The 20,458-nt window shown below is 43.4% G+C and overlaps 1 protein-coding gene across 5 annotated transcripts in view; it reads left to right on the top strand.

Annotated features, from left to right (window-relative positions):
• SMARCA2 (SWI/SNF related, matrix associated, actin dependent regulator of chromatin, subfamily a, member 2) overlaps nt 1-20,458 on the top strand; it is a 119,946-nt gene that overhangs the window by 71,179 nt on the left and 28,309 nt on the right. For all 5 annotated transcript variants that reach the window (XM_064140524.1, XM_064140527.1, XM_064140525.1 and 2 more), the window contains 5 exons: nt 3,501-3,667; nt 8,715-8,878; nt 9,474-9,701; nt 12,904-12,981; nt 14,640-14,858. In XM_064140524.1, the coding sequence (XP_063996594.1) occupies nt 3,501-3,667; nt 8,715-8,878; nt 9,474-9,701; nt 12,904-12,981; nt 14,640-14,858 (856 nt within the window). The remainder of the gene's footprint in view (nt 1-3,500; nt 3,668-8,714; nt 8,879-9,473; nt 9,702-12,903; nt 12,982-14,639; nt 14,859-20,458) is intronic.

Here is a 20,458-nt window from a genome sequence, read left to right on the forward strand (position 1 = left end):
TAGTAAACTTTTAGCTTCTGTTAAATCCCTCCTATTTTCTCTACATTAGTTCAGTTTTAAATACTTCTTTTGCATAGTAGTTCAGTGGAAGGGAAATGGTTTCTAACATGCCTCACGAATACCTCTTGCAGCCTTAGTAAATGCCAGTTGAAAACCTACAAGCATTCCCAGAATCACAGAATGCTGGGTTGAAAGGGTCCTCAAGGATCATCTGATTCAACCTTTCCAGGAGATGGTGTAGTTCAAATGAGATGGGCCAGTACCCTGTCACACGGAGTCTTGAAACTGACTAATGTAGGGAAATGGAGTGCTTCTCTTAGGAGATTATTCCAGTATCTGTTTAATGTGGTGAAAAATGTTCTTCTGAATTCCAATCAGAATCTCCCTAGGAGTAACTTCTACCCATTGCCCGTGCATTTTAAAAAGGGAGTCTACATCATGCTGGTAGCCACCCCTTAAGTACTCATGTGTGGTAATAAGGTTTCCCCTTAACCTCCTGTCAAGGCTGAACGAACCCAGTTTTCTCAGCCTTTCCTCATATGGCAGGTCTTCTTGTCCTCTTACCATTCTTTCATTCCTTCTCTGGACATTCTTCAGCCTGTCCACATCCTTTTTTGTACAGCAGGGACCAAACCTGCATGCAGTACCCCAGGGGTGGTCTGACAAGTGCTGAGTAGAGCGGCACAGTGACTTCCCTATCTCTGCCGGTGATGCCCTTGTTGATGCAGCACAACATCCTGTTGGCTTTCATTGCTGCTGCAGCACACTGTTCACTCATGCTGAGCATGTTATCCACCAAACCCCTCAGGCCCCTTTCCACAGGGCTGCTTTCCAGCCAGGTGGATCCCAGTTTGAACTGTGCTCCTGGGTTGTGTATTTCCAGGTCCAAGATCCTACACTTGTCCTTGTTGAACCTCTTAAGGTTCTTGCTAGCTCACTCATCGAGCCTGTCAAAGTCCTCCTAGGGGGTTTCTCTCTCTTCTGGAGTGTCAACCTCACCACTCATTTTTGATGTTGTTGGCAAACTTCATTGGGGTGCTCTTGATCCCAATGATCAGAACACTTACAAAGATATTGAACAGCATTTTGTGCAATATCAATCCGTGAGGAAACTCACGTGTGACTGCCTGGCAGGCTGAGAAAGTACTGTTTGCTACCACCCTCTGGATATGGCCTGTCAGCAGTTCCCCACCCACTGCATAGAATGTGTCTGTTTCTCTAGGAGGTGGTTGTAGGGAACCTTTTCAAAAACTTTGGAGAAATCCAGGTAGACAATGTCAGCTGCTCACCGCAAGCGAGTTACTTTGTTGAAGAAGTTGGTCAGGTTTATCAAGCGCTATTTGCTCCTGGTAAATCTATGCTGGCTTTTCCGGATCACTTACTTCAGGTGAATTGTGACAGTCCCCATGAGTATTTGTTCCAGAACATTCCCACAGATGGAAGTAAGGTTAATGGGTCTGTAATTACCTGGGTCTTCCTGGGAATCAGTCTTGTAGATGGTGGTGAAATTAGCCTTCTTCCAGTCTTCAGGCATGTCTCCTGATCCCCATGGCTTCTCATAGATTATCAAGAGTACTGTCCCAGGTTGAGAATTACAGGGTTTAAAAAAAATCTTCTTGGGACTAGAAGATTGTTATTCAATCCCATGATTCTCCTATCTCTTTATAAACTCAAAAGACCAGCTCACTCTCCTTTCCTCCTCCTCCTGCCCTGTGTCTGGCAGGAACCACTTTATCAGGAAGAACATGTAAGCAGAAGGCCTGTTTTGGGGCCTCCAGAGGCTTGTTTTGACCTCTTGGATGGTGGAGGCAATGGGGAGGTGGGGGGAGGATTGGAGCACTGGGGAGTATAGATGTAGTTTATTTGGGTTGGGAAAAATTCAAGGGGGGTTTGCCAGGGATGTGGTAATTGCTTTGTAATGTCTATCTCTGTATTTCTCTCCAAATATAATTCTGCATTTTTTTCTCCAGTTTCATTTGACAGTTTAATTTCTGTCGGCTATCTCTAAAAACCACATCAAGTAGTCTTGCAATGACATCAGGAGCTTGATCTGTACGAACTGGTGGCCCCAGGTGCCGTCCACCCATGTGAATGTTTTTAGCTGATAAAATGCTTCTCAGCTGAGAAATAATGTTTGTGTGATAAACCATGAAACAGAGTTGCTTTACAGAAAGGAAGGCTTTGTGTGGTTGAAAGACAACAGTTTTGCAATTGAAGGAAAATACTTCCCAAACACAAATTCACATGCATATTTATATCTTTTTTATAGTGCAAGCAATTTTAAAGACAGAAAATTGGAAAAGCATGGAATTGAGAGATAGACCACTTGCTGATCAGGAGTTGTGTGGGAGGCTATATGCAGAGTTGCAGTCAATGGTTTAATGTCCAGGTGGAGACCACTAACAAGTGGTGTGCCTCAGGGGATTGGTACTGGGACATGTGTTGTTTAGCATCTTTGTCAGTGACAGAAACAGGGGAACAGAGTGCATCCTAAGGAAGTGTGCAGCTGACACCAAGCTGTGTGGTCCTCTTGACATGCTGGAGGGGTGGGATATCACTTAGAGGGACTTTTACAGACTAAAGAGGTGGGCCCAAGCCAATGCCATGAAAGTCAACAAGGCAAAGTGCAAGGTCATACACCTAAGTCAGGGCAATCCCAAGCACAGTTATAGGCTGAGTGTGGAGTGGAATGAGAGAGGTCTTGAGGAGAAGGACATGTGAGAGTGTCAGTTCATGAACTCAGCGTGAGCCAGCAATGTGTGCTTGCAGCCTAAAGAACCAATTGTATCCTAGGCTGCATTAAAAGAAACATGACTATCAGGACAAGGGATCTAATTCTTCCCCTATACTCTGCTCTTATGAGACACTACCTGGAATACTGCATCCAGTTATGGTGGAGACAGTGAAGTGTTTGAGCTGGTCTAGAAGAGGGCCATGAAGATGATCAGAGGGCTGGAGCACCTATCCAGTGGGGACAGGCTGTGAGAGCTGGAGTTTTTCGGCCTGGAGAGGAGAACATCTCCAGGGTGACCTTACAATGGCCTTCCAGTATATGAAGGGAGCCTACAAGAAATCTGGGAAGTGACTTTTTACAGGGGCTTGTTGTGACAGGATGACAGGGAATGGATTGAAACTTGAGGAGAGTAGGTGAAGACTAGATAATACAAAAAAATCCTTTACTGTCAGAGTGGTGAGGCACTGGAAAGGTTACCCAGAGATTTTGTGGATGCTTCCTCCCTGGAGATATTCAAGACCAGCTTGAATGAGGCCTTGAGCAACCTGATCTAGTGGAGGGTGTCCCTGCCTGTGGCAGGGGGGTTGGAACTAGATGGTCTTCAATGTCCCTTCCAACACAAACCATTCTATGAATCTCTGCAAGTGCTGTTTGTCTTGTCTATCTGAATTAATCTCTCTGTTATATTGTGACATGATGATGGCTAAAGAAACTTTTCTAACTGCAGGCTCATTCTGGTCTTTACTGTGCTTTTTCTATTCAACAGAGCTGAACTTTATCGAGCCTCAGGAAAGTTTGAGCTACTCGATCGTATTCTACCGAAGTTACGAGCTACTAACCATCGTGTGCTTCTTTTCTGTCAAATGACTTCACTCATGACCATTATGGAAGACTACTTTGCATTTAGAAATTTCCTTTACCTGCGTCTCGATGGTAAGCTGAGTGAGAAAAGAAGGATAAATTTTCAGTTACGGGGTTAGCATGCTTCATTCCCCTCAGCTTCCCACATACCCTAGCAAAACATGTGTGAAGTCCTACAAGTGCACTCAGTCAATGGGGAAGATGAGTCAGCTACCTTAGAAGTATTCCCAAGATTAAGGAAGTCCATACCTAGCATCAAAGCAGCTTCTACAAAAAAAAAAAAGGAGTCTTTGTTATAAATAACTCCCTTCTTAGAGGGAACAGAACACAACTTAAGGGAAATGTGCTATTCCTGGGGCCCAACTAAAGGACATGGCAAGAAAACTCCCTACCCTGGTGTGTCCCAGAAATTGTTATCTGTTATGGACCGTCCAGGTAAGTAATGATGAACTTGATAAAAGAAAACTAAGGGCTGTCAAAAGGGACTTCAGGACCCTGGGTTAACTAGCCAAGGGAGTGGAAGCACAGGTAATGTCCTCTTCCAGTAGCCGGGACCAGCCCAATCAATGGAGGAAGAGCCATGAGGGGAATCCTTGGCTTCAGGCCTGGTGCCACCAGCAGGACTTTAGGTTTTTTGATCATGGCTTGGTTTACGTGATGCCAAGCCTGCTGTTGGCAAATGGGGTATATCTGTCCCAAAAAGGGAGAGGGGTTTTATCACAGGAGTTGGCTCGGCTCATTGACAGGGCTTTGTAGTTTGGAAGAGGAAAAGGAGGACAATCAGGCTCACTGGAGACAATCCTGGAACACTTGTGGGACTGTGTGATAGCTTCACTGCTGTCTTAGGGGAGTTAGGGACCATTGGGCCATGCCACAAGGAATACACAAAGACTGTTGGCAAGCTAGCATTCATGTTAGTGCCTAGGAGTGAACAAGCAGCTATTAGTTCCCTACTCCTCCAAAAAGCACCCCAGCTGAAGTGTATCTGTGCTGGTGCACCGGGCATGGGTGGCAAGCAAGAAGAGCTTGAATCTATCATCCAGCAGGAAAACTTACTGCCCTGATGTAAACATGGCAGAATAAATCCCGTAGTTGGAGTGTTGTGTTGGATGGCTGTAGGCTCTTCAGAAGGGTTAGGCCCAGAAGGTGAGGTGGAGAGATGGCCTTGTATGTCAGGGAAGGTCTTGACTGTCTCAAGCATGATGATGACAGTGGTGGTAGGGTTAAATGCTTGTGGGTAAGAATCGAGGAAAGGACCAAGAAGGCAGATGTAATGATTAGTAGGGATGTGTTATGGACCACCCAACCAGGGTAATGAAATTGTTGAATTGTTTTATGGGTGTCTGGGGAAGGCCTCAGAATCACTAGCCTTTGTTCTTATGGGGGACTTCAACTTAACGCATACCTGATAGAAATACAAAATAGCAGATAGGAAGCAGGCCTGGAGGTTCATGGAATGCGTGAAAGGTAACTTCCTAACTGCTTGTGAATGAGTCGGTGAGGGATGGCTCTCTACAAGACCTGCTCTTCATAAACAGGAAAGGAGTAGTAGGAGATTTAAAAATTGGTGGCTGTCTTGGACAAAGTGAGCATGAGGTGATGGATTTTTTAATTCTTGGTGAAGTTAGCAGGGAAATCAGTATAACTGCATCCTTGGACTTACAGCCTGTCAGTCTGGCCTTGATGCCAGAGAAGTTATGGAGCAGGTCGTCCTGAGTGCCATCACATGGCACATACAAGACAGTCAGGTGATGAGTCAATCAAGTGCAGTCAGCATGGGTTTATGAAAGGCAGGTCCTGTCTGACTAATCCCATCTCCTTCTACAATAAGGTGACCTGCCTGGGGCACGAAGGAAGTGCTGTGGACATTGTCCACATGGACTTCGGTAAAGCCTTTGACACTGCCTCCCACAGCATTCCCCTTCAGAAACTCCTGACACTAGGCTTGGATAAGTGCGCTCTACACTGTATGGAAAACTGGCTGAATGCTGAGCCCAAGGAGTGGTGGTGAATAAAGTTAAATCTGGCTGGTGCCCAGTCACTAGTGGTATCCCCCAGGGCTCAGTACAGGGTCCTTTCCTCTTTAACGTCTTCATCCGTGATCTGGATGAAAAGATTGAGTGCAGCCTCATAAGTTTGCAGGCGACATCAAGCTGGGAGACAATGTTGATGTGCTAGAGGGTAGGGAAGCTTTACAGTGGAATCTGGACAGGTTAGGCCAATGGGCCATGGCCAGTTGCATGAAGTTCAACAAGGGAAAGTGCCAGATCCTGTGCCTGTGTCACAACAACCCTATAGTAAGCTACAGGCTTGGGCATGTGTGGTTGGAAAGCTGCAATTCAGAGAGGAACCTGGGGGTACTGTTTGATAGTCAACTGAATATTAGTCAGCATTCTGCCCAGGCAACCAAGAAAGCCAGTGGCATCCTGGCTTGCATTAGAAACACTGTGGCCAGCAGGAACAGGGAGGTGATCATCCCACTGTACTCAGCACTGGTGAGGCCATACCTTGATTATTGTGTTCAGTTCAGGGCTCTTCACTATACGAAGGGTGTTGAAGTGCTGGAGAGTGTCCAGAGAAGGGCAACAAGGCTTGTGAAGAGCCTGTAGCGTATGGCCTACAAGGAGCATCTGAGGGATCAGGGGTTGTTCACTCTGGAGAAGAGGAGGCTGAAGAGAGACCTCATCAGTCTCTACAATACCTGAAAGGGAGATTGGAGCAAGGAAAGGGACAGCCTCTTCTTGATGACATGTGACAGGACTAGATGAAGTGGTTTCAAGCTGCTCCAAGAGAGGTTTAGGCTGGATAATTAGAAATACTTCTTCACAGAGAGGGTTGTCAGACATGGGAGTGGTTTGCCCAGGGCAGTGGTGGAGATACTGTCCCTGGAGAAGTTCAAGCAGTGTGGACCTGGTGCTTAGGGACATGGTTTAGTGTTGACCCTTCAGTGCTGGGTCAAAAACGGGACTGGGTGATCTTCAAGGTCTCTTCCAACCAGGTATATTCTCTGTTTCTGTGATTATTTTGGGCATGGGAGAGCTGGGTTCTCTTCCTCATGTCTTCGTAGCACACCACGACTGCGATGTTACTATTCAAAAGCATATACAGGTTCAAAACATTATTTGACAAAGCCATGAAGGAAGAGCATGCAAGGCTTATTTTATCATAAAGTTATGGCATTAGACCCTTAATATGCAGCTAACTAGAATATTGCCAGTTCTTACAAACAAGATACTGGGCAAGATGTACTTCTGCCTCTCTTGGCAGATTTTATCTTGTGTAACTCTCCATCTCCTTGTCTTTTTGTCTGTTTTCTTTCATCTCTTTAACCTGCTCCCAGTTTTGTCAAGGAGTTGCTTTGAGGAGCACTGAGTCTATTGCAATGCAGATGATGTAGATATTTAAGAGCTGTTCTCTTTTTTTCCAAAGAAGGCTTAAAATTGCAGACCTCAGTCAGTTGTCAGTAAGTTGTCACTGAAGGAGTTCTCATAATGAGTGGTGATAGTGCCATTGTTTTGCTTAGATTACAGTAGGATTAATTGATTTGCACCTGTTCAAAGTTTGGCTGTTGTTGTTCAGCAGATAGGTGAATTTCAATGACAGGTAGTGTGCTACCTGTATTTTTTTTCCTGAATCTCACCGGAAGGTTGATAGCATCAATTAAAGAATCACAGAATAATAAAATCATTTGGGTTGTAAGAGACATTTGAGATCATCAAGTCCAACCATTAAGCTAGCACTGCAAAGTTGTCGCTAGCCACGTCCCTCTGCACCATTTTGAGGCTGTTTCCATCTATCACTTGCTCCCTGGGAGACAGGATGGAGTTCAGGTACTTGTATAGAGCAAGACGGTCTCCCCTCAGCCTCCTTCAGATGAAACAACTTCAGTTCCTTCAAGTGCTTCATAAGACTTATGCTCCTTACCCCTCAACCGTTTTGTTGCCCTTTTTTGGACATGCTAGCATCTCTGTCTTTCTTGTAGTGAGGTGCTCAAAACAGAACACAGTATCTGAGGTGCAGCCTCACCAGTGCCAAGTACAAAGATACAAACACTTCCATAGTCCTGCTGGCCATGCTGTATCTGAAGCAGGCCAGGATACTGTTGACCTTCCTAGCCACCTAGGCACACTGCTGCAGGCTGCATCTCCAGCTTCTTTTCCTCTGGTCCTTTCCACACTCAAACAGGACATTGATAAGGATAATAAAGAGAGCAGACACCAGCACTGAGCCCTGGGGAAAACCACTTGTGACTGGTCACCAGCTTGATTTAATTCTGTTCACCAGAAGTCTTCAAGACTGGCCATCCAACCATATTTTTTTATGCAGCCATATGCAGTCCAAGAGTTTTTTGATCTTATTTTCTCTTCCAGCAGCAGGACCCAACCCACCACAGTAATAGAAAAACTTCATCTTCTGTACATGTATCACCTGAATAAGAATAGCAGAGTTTGACTTAGGGTTAAAGGTAGAAGTGTAGAAAATAACACACAAGGAGTGGACCAGGCAACAATGATTTATGCAGACTGTAGTAAAAGGACCTGAAATTCATCCAGTTGCCAGACTGCACAGGGCTTGGCTTTAACTTAGTGAAAACTTAGATAAAGTTATACGATTGCATTCCTTTCTTGCTCTCCCTTCACTGCTGCACACCATCACCCTCAAGATAGGACGTTTTAAGAATTTTCAGTTCTTTCATATTCAGTATGACTCTGAAGGCAAGTATTTTGATGAGTTAATATGTAAGTGCTTTTTAAAAATGTTTAGAGGCTCTTCTGATTAAATTGAATTAAATCTGAAGCTATTTTCTCTTTGTGTTCAGCAATTTCAATTGAAAACAAGATTTAACAATGTTAGCATTTTAAAGTCCACTTTTGAAGGTCCTCTTTTGAAATGTCAAATACTTCTAAGTGGTGTTTAGAAGTAAGCAGTTCACCAAAACATTTGTGGCCGCTGTTTGTTACAGAAAATATGGCAAAGAGAGCAAAAACGCAAGTGCAACAAAATTTCCTTTCTATGTGTACTTTTAGTAACTGATAAAGAATTTATATGATTTTAGTTTACATCTTTGGTATAGATTTGGTTTTGGTCTGTTGATTTTTTTTTTTAATGCTTTTTTCAGGTACAACAAAGTCAGAGGACCGAGCTGCTCTGTTGAAGAAGTTCAATGAACCAGGATCACAGTACTTTATTTTCTTGCTGAGTACAAGAGCTGGAGGGCTAGGCTTAAACCTCCAGGCTGCTGACACTGTTATAATCTTTGACAGTGACTGGAATCCTCACCAGGTTCTTTTTATTTACTTCTCTGACCTATAATGTGCTTCTCAATTCAAACGTTTTTAAGTGCAGTCACCTGACCAAAAATAGTTCCATCGATTTACATTCTTGCATGTATGAACTTTCAGTCAGGGAGCTCGTATATACTGCTTTCACACAAATTAGTTAGAAGCTGATTCAGCAGAAAAAGTAGTGTTAGGTACGTGTTTCCTAGTAGTTGTTTTTTTTCTGCAGTCAGGAGACACTTTACTTGAGAGTTCATTCTGGCTTGAAAGGCTGTGGGCTTTGAATAGAAGGACAAAAATAAAGTCATCATCCCTTTTCAGCTGTTACACATGCTTTCAAGAAGTTTTTGGCTCAGTGTATTTACTCTATAGAGAGCATGTCCATGTTTTGTCATTTCAGTGTTCACCCTGTCCCGGTCTGATGAAATTTTTGGAAAGAAAGCATTAAGGAATGAGCCATGTGAACTGTAATGGACTGTCATTTGAGTACTTGCTTTCTATACCAAAAAGAATTCGTCACTGTAATGTCCTTTAAGGAGGGAACAATTTCTGTAGCACGCTTACCACGTAAATCACCCACTGTGTTCTTTGCTTAATAGGACTTGCAGGCCCAAGATAGAGCTCACAGAATCGGTCAGCAAAATGAAGTCCGAGTCCTGCGACTGTGCACTGTGAACAGTGTGGAAGAGAAGATACTTGCTGCTGCAAAGTATAAGCTGAATGTAGATCAAAAAGTTATTCAAGCTGGAATGTTTGATCAGAAATCTTCAAGCCATGAAAGAAGAGCCTTCCTACAAGCTATACTGGAGCATGAGGAAGAAAATGAGGTAAAATAGTTAGAAGTAATCATTAAGAGAACTCAGCACTCACAGAGTATTTTTGGTTGAAAAAGACCTTTTTGATCATGGAGTCCATCCATTATCTAATTCTGCTGAGTCTGGTGGTAAACAATGTCTCAGGACCACATCCATGTGGCTTTTAAATGCCTCCAGGGATTGAGATTCAGCCATCTCCCCTGAGAGCCTATTCCAGTATTTGAGAAACCTTTCAGCGAGGAAATTTCTTCTCATACCAAGTTTAAACCTCCCATTATGCAACTTGAGGCAATTTCTTCTTGTCCTGTCACTTGTAACTAGGGAGATCAGTGCCCATCTCTCTACAACTTCCTTTCATGTAGCTATAGAAAGCAATAAGATCATAGAATCACAGAACCTTAGAGTTTGGAAGTGACCTTCAGAGATTGAGTGCAACCTCCCTGCCAAGGCAGGATCTCTTAGGGTAGTTTACACAGGAACGCATCCAGGTGAGTTTTGCAAGTCTCCCGAGAAGCAGACTCCACAACCTCTCTGGGCAGCCTGTTCCTGTGCTCCATCACCCTCACTATAAAGAAGTTTCTCCTCATGTTGGGGTGAAACCCTGTGTGTTCCAGTTTGTAACCATTGCTCCTTGTCTTATTGCTGCTGACCAGCGAAAAGAGATTGGCCCTATCCACTTGACACCCACCCCTCAGATATTTGTACACATTGATAAGATCTCCTCAGTCTTCCCCAGACTAAACAGCCTCAGGTCTCTCAGTCTCTCTCCACAGGGGAGATGCTCAAGTCCCTCAGTCAAAGGGGGGAGACACTCTGCAGCAGGTCCCTGTCTCTCTTGAACTGGGGAGACCAAAATTTGACACAGTATTCCAGGTGTGGTCTCACAAGGGCAGAGTAGAGGTGGAGAAGAACCTCCCTAGAACTGCTGGACACAATTTTCCTGATGCATCCCGGGATGCCATTGGCTCTCTTGGCCGCAAGGGCACATTGCTGCCCCATGCAGAACTTGCTGTCCCCCAGGACTTCAAGATCTTTCTCTATAGAGCTGCTTTTCAGCTGTGCAGCCCCCAGCCTGTACTGGTGCCTGCTATTCTTCCCCAGGTGCAGGACCTTGCACTTGTCCTTACTGAACTTCATGAGATTTGCCTTCACCCAGCTGTCTAGCCTGTCCAGATCTCGTTGGATGGCAGCACAGCCTCATGGGCTGTCAGACACCTCCCCAGTTTGTATCATCAGCAGACTTGCTGAGGGTACACTCAGTGCCCTCATCCAAATCATTGATAAAAATACTGAACAAAACTGGACCCAGTACTGATCCCTGCGGAATGCCACTGGCTGCAGGCCTCAAATTTGATTCTGTGCCACTAATGACAACTCTCTGAACTCTATTGTCAAGTTAGTTTTCAGTCAGCCTCACAGACCAGTTGTCTTACGCCACATCTCCTGAGCTTATCTATGAAGATGTTATGGGAAACAGTATCAGAAGCCTTGCTGAAATCAAGGTATATTACAGATCAGCTCTTCCTTAATCTATGCATTTGGTCATGATATCATAGAAGGCTATCAGGTTAGTCAAGCAAGATCTCCCCTTGGTAAATCCATGCTGGCTACTCCTGATAACACTCTTTTCTTCCATGCGGTTAGAGATGGCCTCCAGAGTGAGCTCCTCCATCACCTTTCCAGGGTTGGAGGTGAGGCTGGCTGGTCTGTAGTTGCCTGGATCTTCTTTCCTGCATTTTCAAAGAGTGGAGTGACATTGGCTTTCTTCCAGTGGTGAGACACCTCTCCTGTTCTCCATGACTTTTCAAAAATGATGGAGGGAGGCTCAGTAACATCAGCCAGCTCTCTCAGCATGTGTGGATGGAACACATCAGAGCGAATTTGTGTGTTTTCAGTTGGTACAAGTGATCTCTAACCCAGTTCTGACTGACTAGTAGAATGTCCTCGTCTCTCCAGTTCTGCTCCCTTACTTCCAGAGACTGAGATCTCACAGGGCTTGTCTTGGCAGTAAATACTGGGGCAAAGAAGGCATTCAGCAACTCTGCCATCTCTGCCTCTTCAGTTATCAGATTTCCCACATCATTCAGTAGCAGACCCACCCTTTCCTTGATCTTCCTTTCATTATTGATGTAGTTGAAAAACCTCCTCTTGTTTTCCTTCACCTCCCTGGCAAGACTCAGCTCCAAGAGGGCTTTGGCCTTTCTTGTTTCATCTCTATGTTCTCTGGTAATATTTCTGTAATCCTCCCGATTGACCAGACATTTTTTCCACATTGTTGTAAACCTCCTTTTTCTTCTTTAATTTTTCAAGAGCTCCTTGCTTATCCATGCAGGTCTTCTGCCTCCCTTACTTGTTTGCTTCTTTTTTCAAAGGAATAAATTTTTCTTGACCCTGGAGGAGGTAATGTTTGAATATTAACCATCTCTCTTGGGTCCCACTTCATTCTAGGGCCCTTCCACTGGATATTTCTAAGTAGAGTTTTGTGAAAAATTCTAGGCTTGCAGCATACTGAACATAGGTTTAGTAAGCCCTGAAGGAATTGTTATGTAGTTCTGCTGTTTTGATTGACTTCTTGTCTGACTTGAAATGCCATGTACCTTCAAAATTACCAGGGGTGGGGGGGAGGACATTACGGACTCTGTATTAAATTGGTATCATAGCTGTTCAGCTCTACTATTTTTAGTTGAATTCTAGAGTTCTAACTTGCTTTTCCAAGGACTGTTTCTGTTTTTATGAAATACGTTTTGTCTGAAATCAGAGATTTACATCACGATTTGGCAGTAGATCAAGAGCTGGTCAAGGGAAAGAGGCATTCATTTTTTTAATTTAACCATATACCTTATAACGCAGAAGGGTATTTTTGAGGCTGTACTGTAGAACAGCAGACTGGAAATGCATGTATTTTAACTGAAACGCTAAGTGTGCTTCTGACCCAGGAAAACCACAACCCCAAATCTCCTAGTGGTGTATTTGCTCATTTCCTCATTCTCAGTTTATGAAGGTGGTATTCAAATTGCTTCTTTAGTTATTTCTGTTTTCCATTATTTCTGAATCACTAAACATTTTAAAAACTTTTAGTTTCATTTTCAGTGTTTCCCACATGTTGTTGACAGGAGAAGGAGGGTCATTGCAACACTGGCCTGATGAAGGCTGTTACTTCGAAGTAAATTGCAGGTAACTCTTTCCTAAAATATTTATTCCTCTGTGTGACCAGGAGGAAGATGAAGTTCCCGATGATGAGACTCTGAATCAGATGATTGCGCGTCGAGAGGAGGAGTTTGATCTCTTTATGGTAAGAATGATATGGTCATAGGTAGATTCTCTAGTGTTTTTAACAAAGGCCCTAAGTGTTTGTTGTTCAAGGTTTGGAAAACTTCATTAGGGGAACAAGCTCTGTTTACTTGCACTGTTTATATGAGGAAAGAATAGTCTACTTAAATGCAGAGTTCCTCGCGTGACAGAAAATGTTCAGAGATCCTTACAGATGGTATAGTGGAACATTGCCAATCTTGAGGAAGAATCTAGCATGACCTGAGAAATTTACAGTGTGAAACTGAGTTTAGAGATCACATGAGGGACCAAACCAGATGGTGAAAGACCACTTGTAAGGTGATGTGCCTGAGCTAGTGTTTGGGGAATGCTTGTATTAGGGAAGAGCCAAGCTGAGAAAAGGTTAAGTATACTCAGCAGTGCCATCATTAAGACTCAGTGAATTTTTCTGGATGTGACCTGCCTTTTTTGTTAGGTAATACCTCTGAATTTATTCATGTCTATCTTGGCTAGGAGTGTAAAAGGATGATTTGTGTAGTAGGCATCCAGTAAAAGTGTAGTATCTTACCCACAAGGAAGAGTTGTACACATAATTGAGAATAATTTGTATAAATATTTACTGGTCCAAGCAGTAGCACATTCTTATGATACAGCAAATTCTGGTCCCAGTCTGTTTATATTAGTTTTTCAAATATGAAAATTAAATACTTGATTACCATCAGCTTAGCTACTGATTCCTAAGTATTTAAGTACTGTACAACTTTCAAGGGTCTAATCTGAAAAGGCCACTGGATTTGGGGTGCTTAAAAAACAAGATTGAGGGCTGTAGGAGCCTAGGTCAGTGTGCAGGCAGTAGAGATGAGTGCTTCCTCAGGATGATTATAAAGCACCCCCACTGATGAGTTTGTGAGGAAGTATCCTGAGTATCTGTATCTGTTTTCTGAGGTGACTGATTGCTCACTACACTTGAAAGTAGTTTATGTGATAAATTCAGCTTCAGCTCAAAGTCTTAAACATTGCCTTATCATATTCTTAACACTTTAATCTTGTCTGATGTTTTTGAACATGTTTTGGTTTTAGCTGAGTACAATAGTAAGAACAGAAAAAAAATCAGTGGTTTAGACTTGTTGGCTTTCTGACACTTTCTAGACAAGCTTTTATCTGAATTCCTTAATTTTCTTTCTTAATGCCTTTTTTCCCCTAAAATTCTTTTTTAAATGTTTTTGTGATATTCAGTGTCACAAAACTACTGTGCTTTCAGTTATTCCTTTTAGTTACATAATAAAACCTTGTGGGTATGTTGTCAAGGAATGATTAGTACTTCCAGATCACATATATGAATACATAGAAACCATAAAACCTGTGCTAAAAAAGGAGCAGAGTTGTTCAGTTGACACAGTACAATGGTATTCTTGTGATCTATGCTTTGTGTCACTTAGCTGCTGCGTTGCCTTAGTTACTTGAGTAAGCTACTTATGGAGTAGCAAGCTTGACTGGAAAATGAACCATCAAGTGTAGCTTCTTCTTTTTATAGTTGCATTTTAGAAGTATTATAGAATGGAAATACCTGCAAAGCACTTGGTTTAAAGTTTCAAGTATCATTAGATAGTAAAAAACTTCAATGATTCACTTCATATTTGCCCTGAAAACAGTTTTATCATTTACCAACTGCAATTGCAGCGCATGGACATGGACCGTCGGAGGGAAGATGCCAGAAACCCCAAGCGTAAGCCTCGCTTGATGGAGGAGGATGAATTGCCATCATGGATTATCAAAGATGATGCTGAAGTTGAAAGGCTTACATGTGAAGAGGAAGAAGAGAAAATATTTGGAAGAGGATCCCGTCAGCGCAGGGATGTGGACTACAGTGATGCTCTCACAGAGAAACAGTGGCTGCGGGTAGGCTGCCTTTTTTTTAATACCCTTTTTTCTTTTGAGATTGCTGGGATCTATTCACTGTCATGAGTTTCTCTTTTTGAAGTCTACAGTTGCACAAGTGAGAACTCAAAGTAGTAGTTATAACCTGTGTTTTCTTACTATTCACCCTTCGGTGCTTTGTTGAAGGCGTAAGTAAATTTTAAGCTATGTTGCTAAACCTTTAGTGTTACTACAGGCTGATAACTTTATGCTGCAGCTATTCTAGTACTATGGATCTTGACATATTTCTTACATCTTCATATGTTTTCATGTGTTGTCTTTAATACATATGAAGAATTTCTTTACAGTGGATTATACCAGTGATCAGCTTAATTTCACTTTTTTTTCCTAATGCCTGGAATTAACCCTTATAAGAATTTGGAAGCTTTAATGTAATCCTGTGTTAATCTGACATAGGCCTCAAAGTGTGTGTGTACTGACCAAGTATGTCAGGTCCATCCTTGCTAGGAGGTAAAGTACTTGACTTCAGAAGCAGGAGACAAAACAGTTACAGAAGCCAAGTCTAGGAACGCACTGTGCTGCTGCCCTGAACACCCCGTAATTCAGTAACAGCCTCCCAGGGAAGCTGTAAGGCTCAACCTGGCCTCATCACTAGCTGTCGCTGCAGTCTGCTGTTGTGAAAGTGTTGGCATGGCAACCATATTTCTTGAAAAAAATGAGGAGGAGTTTGCTTCCTGATCCTACAAAGTATTTCCATTCTGAAGTATTTCATGCTCTAGCAGATACTATCCCTGCATCACTTCTAACAGGGCTGCAGAATACTTTGCTGGATTCAATGGCAGATTATTTTCTGCTTAGGACTCCATTGCTTAGGGGAGGCTTCTAGAGCCAGAGGATTTGTTTGAGTAGTTACAGTACTTTTTAAGATAGTTCCACCTAGGTTTAGCTCTTATTAAATTTAATTGCTGGCTAGTTGACAGGAATTGGGTTTTGTTCCCTAGTTATGCAGTTCATTTGAAATAACTTTCTGTATTGGCAAGGGAAACATACTTGACTCCAAAATGAAGTGTCCAGTTTACCTTATGCAGGCACGCAGAAGTCGAGTATTATGGACTTTTTCTTTCGCTGATCTAAAACTTGTAAGTGAAATTCCAGCATTTGGTTCATAATTACTCAATCTTACTTAAATTTAAAGAAAACCAGTGCTGGCTTTCATACATACAGAATATCTGGTAAACACTAGCTTAATATAATTATGACATAAATTTAATTTGCCTTTTTTTTAACAAGATAAATATGTTTTGTAATGCAGATTCCTAGGAAGGAAGTGTTGGACAAGTTTCACGTTTTCAACTGTGTTCTCAGCAAGTGGAATTTTACATATTATATTTAGTTTACATACTAATAATCTGTTGAAAGTTAAGCCTGGCTTCAGATATAGTAAAGTTGGGCCAGCTTGTTACTAAAACTTAACAGATAACTAATGTTTTTCAGTTAGGTTTGTGTTTCCTGAGAGTGCTTTGCTTTTATGTATACAACTTCAAAATCAGTGCTAAGACATTTTAACACATGGTCTTGCAAACAGAATTTGATCTTAACAGCAGTCTTCCTTAGATACTGAAGTAGCTATGTGGAAAATCATCATGACATTTGGTAATTATTTTAGCTTCACTTCTACTGAGTGTTACTTTTTATTGTAATGGAGGTTTTATATATAGTCTGTATTGGAGGCTGAGATTGTGCAAAGGATAAAAGAGATAATTTATCCAGTCCATAGTTAATGTACAAGATACACTTCCACCCCTGCTTGTCTGTCTTCCTTAGTCTTTTTGAACATTTCTGGTTGCAGCTGCAAAGTTTCCTGACTTGCTGCTAAGCCTGTTTAACAGTGAAGTAAGTGTTTGCCCAGGGCATTCAAATCTAAACTCTACTGTGTAGTATTGAATTGCAGATAGAATTGAATTTGTTAATGTAGGGGAAAACAAGTCACATTTAAAAGACTTGGTCATGGGAAGCTTTAGAAGTTAACAGCCTCAGGATGATGTTTATTTTGTGACTAGCAATCATAAATGTGCCTCAGGTACTGTTCTTCAATGTGCAAGGTGATGCTAATAATATGTCTTACAGACATAGAAGGTGATGTCTTGAAGGATTAGGAAATGGAATGTGGTTTTAAGGCCTCATGAAGCCAACCCATTTTTATGTTACAGGTGTTATTACCTACCTTTCAGGAAATTTGGAATCTAAGAAAAGGAAAAACAGGATATTTTTTGGAAGTTGCTATTAAATTTAAAACCAATGAAGCAGTTTAGATTAAAAAGTATGTATTGTTGCCAAAGTTGTTCAGGCTGCAAAAAGGGAGGCATTTACTATTTTGCTTTGTTCTAAGGAGCAAATTGAGAGATCGTTGCAATAAAGTGTCATAACTTGAAAGAATACAGAGCAGGTGGTGGGCAGCTTCACACAGACGTTTTTCATGCAGCAGATATGACAGACAAAACTTATACTTCTGATAGATCAAAGTAGGTATGCAGGGCTCTGCTGCTTCTACAGAAACCTGCAACTTACATGAAAGCAATTTGTCTCTTCTTAAATATAAACAAGTATGGGAGTACTAACTTGGGAAATATGAAATAACAGGAAAGTTTAAGACAGGACTTCTCAAAATTTCCAATGTCCCCTGGGCAGCAGTTCTTGAGAACAAAGGGGTCCAGGATGGTTGGACCTACTTTAAACAGGAGCTCATGAAGGCACAGGAACTGGCAGTTCCCACGTGCCGAAAGATGAGCCGCAGGGGGAGGCGACCAGCCTGGATGAGCAAAGAGCTCCTGAAGGAAGTGGGGGAGAAAAAGAGGGTGTATCACCTCTGGAAGGAGGGGAAGGCTTCTCCTGATGTGTTTAAGGAGGTAGCCAGACTATGTTGGAGGAAAATTAGAGAGGCTAAGGCTCAGCTAGAACTTAGGCTGGCCACTTCAGTGAAAGTTAACAAAAAACACTTTTATAAATTTATCAGTGCTAAAAGGAAGGGCAAGAAGAGCCTCCACTGCTTACTGGACCAGGAGGGGAACACTATAACTGATGATGAAGCAAAGGCAGAGGTCCTGAATGCCTTCTTCGCCTCAGTTTTCAACAGTAAGGAGAGAGGAGGAGGAGGCAAGTGGCCTCTTGACCTGGGGGATGGGGTCGGGGAGCAGTGTGTTCCCCTGGAAATTCATGAGGAATTAGTTCAGGACCTGCTGAGCCACCTGGACACCCATAAGTCCATGGGACCAGATGGGATCCATCCCAGGGTGCTGAGAGAGCTGGCAGCTGAGCTGGCCAAGCCACTCTCCATCATTTTCCAGCAGTCCTGGCTCACCGGAGAGGTCCCAGGAGACTGGAAAATGGCCAACGTGGTCCCCATCCACAAGAAGGGTCGGATGGAGGAACCTGGGAACTACAGACCTGTCAGCCTGACCTCAGTGCCAGGGAAACTGATGGAGCAGGTTATCTTGGGGGTGATAAGAGCGCACCTGAGGGATGGCAAAGGGCTCAGGTCCAGCCAGCATGGGTTTAGGAAGGGCAGATCCTGCCTTTCTAACCTGATCTCCTTCTATGATCAGGTGACCCGCTTGGTGGATGTGGGGAGGCCTGTGGATGTGGTCTATCTGGACTTCAGCAAGGTCTTCGACACTGTCCCCCACAGCAAACTGCTGGCTAAGCTGTCAGCCCATGGCTTGGATGGTAACACTCTGTGCTGGGTTAGAAACTGGCTGGAGGGCCGGACCCAGAGAGTGGTGGTGAATGGTGCCACATCCAGCTGGCGGCCAGTCACTAGTGGTGTCCCTCAGGGATCAGTGCTGGGCCCCATCCTCTTTAACATCTTCATAGATGATCTGGATGAGGGCAGCGAGTCAGTCATCAGCAAGTTTGCAGATGACACTAAGCTGGGGGCAGATGTGACTGAGTTGGAAGGCAGAAGGGCTGTGCAGCGGGACCTTGACCGCCTGGACAGATGGGCAGAGTCCAATGGGATGGGGTTCAATAGCTCCAAGTGCAGGGTGCTGCACTTTGGCCACAACAACCCCATGCAGAGATACAGGCTGGGGTCGGAGTGGCTGGGGAGCGGCCAGACAGAGAGGGATCTGGGGGTGCTGATTGATACCCACCTGAACATGAGCCAGCAGTGTGCCCAGGTGGCCAAGAGAGCCAGTGGCATCCTGGCCTGCATCAGGAATGGTGTGGTCAGCAGGAGCAGGGAGGTCATTCTGCCCCTGTACTCTGCACTGGTCAGACCACACCTCGAGTACTGTGTTCAGTTCTGGGCCCCCCAGTTTAGGAGGGACATTGAGATGCTTGAGCGTGTCCAGAGAAGGGCGACGAGGCTGGTGAGAGGCCTCGAGCACAAGCCCTACGAGGTGAGGCTGAGGGAGCTGGGATTGGTTAGCCTGGAGAAGAGGAGGCTCAGGGGAGACCTTATTGCTGTCTACAACTACCTGAGGGGTGGTTGTGGCCAGGAGGAGGTTGCTCTCTTCTCTCAGGTGGCCAGCTCCAGAACAAGAGGACACAGCCTCAGGCTGCGCCAGGGGAAATTTCGGCTCGAGGTGAGGAGAAAATTCTTCACTGAGAGAGTCATTGGACACTGGAATGGGCTGCCTGGGGAGGTGGTGGAGTCGTCATCCCTGGGGCAGTTCAAGGCAAGGTTGGATGTGGCACTTGGTGCCATGGTCTAGCCTTGGGCACTGTGGTAAAGGGTTGGACTTGATGATCTGTGAGGTCTCTTCCAACCTTGGTGATACTGTGATACTGTGATGCTGTGAAAAGTTACTCAGCCTCTGCTTAGACTGAGTAGAAGGCTTTAAGCAGTTAGCTTGCTCAGTCATCTTGACGTGCTGTTTGATGAGTAGAATGATCGTTACTCAAGCAGTGGAATTTTAACTTCAGAAAGGAAAATCCTACAGAACTTTTCCAGTAATTTTAAGTCTGGATTTCATTCTGCACTCTGAAGTCATGTTCTGAGTGTTAGAAATTGTGGTTTAATGGATATACATTATATATTGTTTCAATTTGCGTATGCTGATGTAATAAAATTTCAAGCTCAGAACCATAGGACTTTGTTGCTGCTTGCAGCCTTGCTTTAGTTTTTCATATATGCCCTTAGGTTACATTATTCTGTTAAGAAACTTCACTTCCTCTTAAGCCTCATTGCCTTTCCAGGAGTCTTCTTTATATTCTTCATTTAGCTGTTGCTTAGGTTGTAATTTTCGCTTGTTGGGCTGTGGTTTGCATTGCAGTATATCCCAGAGCACCAAGAAGGCTTTCTGGACAGGTATTGCTTGTGTTAGATTTGTGCACTGAGGCTGTAATGCACTTATTAAAGTTGGTCAAGCTCTGCTGTAAGTTCTGTTACAGTCTGATAAATCCAGCTTTAGGAGCACCCTGAAAATATGGAGCTCAGTGCATTACTGCTAGAAGGTAGTCTCACAAAATACTATTTTGGTGTAAAATACACTAAATGTACATATTACTTAGATAAATTTTCCCAGCAAGTTGTCCAGAGTTTGACTTAGGTTCGTTTTATGCTGCTTTCCTCCAAATACTGCAAAGTTATTAAAAAGCTATATTGAATTATCTTAAAGGAC

This window comes from Pogoniulus pusillus, chromosome Z, assembly GCF_015220805.1.
Source record: "Pogoniulus pusillus isolate bPogPus1 chromosome Z, bPogPus1.pri, whole genome shotgun sequence".
NCBI lineage: Eukaryota > Metazoa > Chordata > Aves > Piciformes > Lybiidae > Pogoniulus > Pogoniulus pusillus.